Source organism: Protomyctophum bolini, assembly GCF_963924005.1.
Source record: "Protomyctophum bolini genome assembly, chromosome: 7".
NCBI classification, from domain to species: Eukaryota; Metazoa; Chordata; class Actinopteri; order Myctophiformes; family Myctophidae; genus Protomyctophum; species Protomyctophum bolini.
In genome coordinates, this window is record NC_137868.1 from 47,360,440 (window position 1) to 47,365,412 (window position 4,973).

The 4,973-nt window shown below is 39.6% G+C and overlaps 1 protein-coding gene across 1 annotated transcript; it reads left to right on the plus strand.

Annotated features, from left to right (window-relative positions):
- Positions 1-439: 439 nt before the first annotated feature.
- On the plus strand, positions 440-3,162 carry LOC308318016 (transmembrane protein 263-like). Its single transcript, XM_080767370.1, has 2 exons — positions 440-573; positions 1,865-3,162. The coding sequence occupies exons 1-2, from the start codon at positions 507-509 to the stop codon at positions 2,164-2,166; spliced, it is 369 nt and encodes a 122-aa protein (XP_080623496.1). The 5' UTR covers positions 440-506; the 3' UTR covers positions 2,167-3,162.
- Positions 3,163-4,973: the final 1,811 nt, after the last annotated feature.

Genomic DNA, 4,973 nt, shown 5'->3' on the forward strand with positions numbered 1-4,973 from the left:
CATATTTCATATTCCTTCCTAATTGTAATTGGCTAACATAGGCTTGCAAAGTTTGCAGGATTTGCCCGTTTTGAGCAAAAAGCATCGAATCATGAATGCAGTGTGCAATTCACGTGAAATCTTTCACGGACTAGGCTGAGGAATATATCCCACCCTTTTCACATTGGCCAACAGGTGGATTCTTGCAAAACATATTTTTGGAACAAGATGCCTCAAATCATCCAATTGCCATCCAAGGCATAAGAATAAACGGTACCCTTTTCACGTTGGCCTATTATAGCGCTACCAGGAGGCCACAACCTGACCTGCCCTGGTGGAGACCTGTGCCACGAGGGCCGAGGGCACTTTTTCTACTTTGTTTAGTTTTTTAACAGGAAATGATTTTCCACAGTATTACAAAAAGGTTTTCATTTTTAGATGGCCTGAATTTTTAGGTGTTATAATATTAACAGTTTTCATTGGCACCTGCCGGTACTTTATTTTTGTTTTCTTTGCTAGGCAGAGACATGAGTCAAACTGAGCAGGTACAGGAGGAGGCGGCAGCATTCCTCAAAGATGAGCCATCAGAAGCAGGTAAGTTCAATACATATTTTTGTTTTCTCTTTCTCATTAAAGGTAGTAGTGATTTTCCTTTACTTAAAATAAGTGTTAAAATCTCCAAATTATGATAGTAGTCATTGCATGTTTGTTGCAGTAGCAGGAGTCTCCATGTCTCCCCAGCTTTTTATTAAACAGAAAATGCATTTTCAGAAACCGAAACTGGGATACCAATTTTTGCCAATCAGGATAGAGAACACAGTCAGGATACATATTAAACAAGTGGAATTGTAAGTGATGACACAAAGAAATGGAACACTATACGTTACTAAAATTTAGCTCATAAATAGCTACTCTCTCCTGATTGGCTGCAATTTGGATGATTAACCTATTTAACAAAACTATTTTTGTTTTAACCAAAAAACATCACTTAACTACCAACCCATTTTGGGCGGGAACCCCTTTTGGTGTTAGCATTATGTTATGCTTATAGCTATTTTAGAAAAATCTAATAAATCTAAAGACAATTGTAGAATCGTTCCCAGGTCAAAATGGGTTATTAAGTATTATTAAAGCTGCAATCTGGAACATATTTTAAGGCATATATAATATATATAAATCTGTATAGTGTGTTTAGCACATTCTGCAGTGGTTGGATCTGGTTACTCTACTCTTCCACTGAGAAATGTAGACCCTGATGGCAGTTGGACACCTACAACTAGCTCAATATACGTTAACGTATAACGTTAACGTTTTTGTTGTTTTCAGGGAATATAAGACATTATTTGTATATCCTTATTTATCAGTGAAATGTTGCATCATTGTGCTTTATACACCTGTACTTGTGAGTGCCAGATGCGACTTCAACATTTTACTCATTGCATATAAAGCCCTAAATGGGCTTTATATGCAATAAAATGCTGTCCCCACCTAAATCTGAACGCATCCTCAGATCATCGGATAAGGCCCTTATTGAGGTCCCTATGACCAACCTTGTCACCAGAGGTGATCGGGCCTTTGCCGCCCAGGCACCTAGATTATGGAATGCTCTACCGGTGCATGTAAGGTTAACACCATCTGTGCCTGTGTTTAAGTCACTTTTAAAAACTCCTTTACACAGAATGTTTTTTTACCCTTTCTATAGGTGATTGTACATATTCAACTGCTGCTATTTGTCTTCTTTTCCTTTTGTGTTTCTCGTTTTCAAACTGCTCTTGATTGTGACTTGCTATATGTTGGGGTTTTTTAACCTTGTACTGTACAGCACTTTGGAACCTTGTTTTGAAAGGTGCTATATAAATAAAGTTCAATATCATTATCATTATAGACACCAACAAGGACCATCCACAGCCACAACCTAGCATGTTTGGGAGGTTGACCGGGGGGCTGTACAGTGCTACCAAAGGAGCGGTGGGAGCAACAGTGGGAGGCGTTGCCTGGATAGGAGGAAAGAGCCTGGACTTAACCAAGTCAGCTGTAACAACCGTGGCCAGTGTGCCTGGGATGGGTGTTAGTCTAGTCAAAGGCGGAGTATGTGCTGTTGCTGGAGGAGTGACCGCAGTAGGGTCTGCTGTGGCCAGCAGAGTTCCTTATGTCGGTGGAGGCAAAAAGAAAGACAAGTCTGACTGAGAGGAGTTTGCATTACCGGACCCTGTGGCATTGGTTGTTTTACCATACAACAAAAGGAGGTGTGACCAAACAAGGGGCAATAGAGGACTCGGGGAATTGTGTTTATCTTTTTCTTTTCTTTTTTCTTGAGCTTTACTTTGGTCTACAAGTGTTGTATGACCATACACACATTCGTAGGTGTTCACTCCAGCACCACTTTGATGCAAGAACTAACAAAATGTTTCATGTTCAGCTGTTTCAGCCCACAAACTTTGCCTCACTCCAGTGCCTGCTTGTGGGTTGTTGCTTTTCTTGGATAAAAGCAACTTTGGTAAGGTTTCAGTTTGATAACCAAAAGGAATGTTCCACTGTGGAAATGGCCTGTACATGACATATGTCATCTTTTGGTAGCAGAGATAAAACTATGCAAGAACATAAATGATACAGTATAATGATTTATTCAGGTCAAATAATCTAAGTTCCACTTGCGAGACAATCACTGATCAGTGCTGATCTATACAGCAAATAAAGACAGGTGTTTCAGGTGTTTTCTTGGGGCCTGTCTGTACTCTGTACCAGAGATTTCAAAATGTATCCCATGTTCAAGAGTGTCATTCCTCAAACATTCAGTCACAGACCTGTGGTTGTAGAGGGCTCAAGACGGGTACAAGGCTGAAACCGCAGTGCCATGTGAGCTGAATATGTACATGACCTCCTTCAGGGGACTAGAGCCTAAAGCATGGAAGTTGTTTTTTGTATGTATTTTTAATGTGATTGAACGTGTGAAGCTCCATGGAGCACATCAGCTGTTGCTTACAGTGCATTGCCATTGGATGCAAATGGCTCATTTCATTATTGTGAATCGTTCAGATTATGATGGTGTGCACTTGTATTATGCAAACATGGGGATGTGAAACTTTTGGAACCTTGCCAAAGTTACAAATGAGTTGGATAGAATAAAGAATTTATATGGAACAAATATATTCTAAACTGTTCTTAATAAAACTGTGAAATCTTCTTTTGTGTTCCACAATTTAGGATGCACTTTTTTGTCAGGTGAATAACGGGCCTGTTTTTAATAGCGACCTAGTCATGATTGACTGCCCCCTACCTAATGTAGTCTGAATTGCCTCAGTAAGTTGACCAGAGTATTCTATAAGTTGACTAACTGACTGAAGCAGTCCACAACTTTTATATGTAATAGTTATACATGTGGAGAAGATTTTAACCTCTGGCCTTTCACCTTCAACCTCCAAGGAGGTAAAAGACAGAAAACCAGACATCAACATCAACACGCGTTCGTTTGCATGATTATTTCCCATAAAATGGTACCAACCTCTGGAATAAATACACAGCAAAGAGTTATGATTATCTATACGTTTTAATAATCAAAAGCCCTAATAAAATAGTGTACAATAATGTTTGGCCCTATAGTCTACAACAATATAATATGAGCCTATACAATCATAAGAACAAATATGGTTACCGACAGAAGTCAAACGAATTAGCCACCGGTAGACCTCTGGACTCTCCATTCCGTCCGTGACCTCGGTGTCACATCATTTCTAGAGAGTGCCGATTCCATGGAATCGACAGTTATTTAATACTTCCAAGTTTTGAATATAGTCCAATCAGAGAATAGTTCATTTCTTCAGGGGGTGCTCTTGGCCATCCTCCCAATTTGAAGTGTCGTGTTGGACCTCTTCTTCCGGACTCTGCTCCCTATGTGTGGGTGTATGTGACATGTGTTGTGTTTAATTAAATGTGCCAGTCATTATGAGATCATGTTTATGTGTGTATGTGAGCTTTCTTAAATGTGACAGTAGATCAACTAGTGTGTATGTGTGTGTGTGTGTGTGTGTGTGTGTGTGTGTGTGTGAATGTGTGGACCCTGGACGGTCCCTCCATTTGTTTGCACAGTCCGGTCGAGAGGGTGGGCTGACCTGTTGTGGGGACCTGAGAGAGAGAGTGTGTGTGCGTGCCTGCACGGGCGTGCACACGTGTATGAAGCTGCATGTGTACTTTACATTTAGTGAGGCCTGGTCAATATGTATTAGTTGTCCTATATGAATACATAGCATTTTATCATTATGATTACCTGTTTATTTCCTATATATAATGTAAATACTTTAATAATAGCTTGATGGTAAATATACCTTGGTAATACTACTTAGAGTGGTATTTTATAACCTAAATATTTTAATAATTTCCCCCACATGTATTAGAAACTCTGCCTCCAGTGTTACAATCTACCATTCAAATCTTTCTATCAAGCCATTAAAATGCTTTTGCAAATTGCAAATTTATAGAGACATTTTTATTTAGACAATTTGGTAAGCTGAAACATACGAAATACATAATTCCATTGATGGAACAAAGGGATTAGTTCACTAGGAGTGTGTGAGTGGTTTGACATGAAAATATTTATTGACAAACCAACTTTGGGGTTGCAAAGAGCTTTACCCAGGACTTTCACATTAATTTGTCACCGTGTCAAACTTCAGTTATGCAAGGAGGGAGAAAGACAATTATTTCATAACTTGAGGAATGGATCCCATTGAGACCCAGCTGACCATGCAGCTGTTTAAGCATTCTGGGCGGGAACCTCTTTTGGTGTTGGCATTATGTTATGCTTTAGCTATTGAAAAATAGATCTACAAGCTCATAGCGCGCCACCGAGTGGCACGCTACGAGCTTGTAGGTCTGCTATTTTTGAAAAATCCAAGAACCACTGACAGAAACATAGCTTTTTCAGAAAACTGTCAGGATGTAGAAGACATGTTTAGAATCTGATCTCAGGTCAGAATGGGTTAAGCATTCTCTAGATG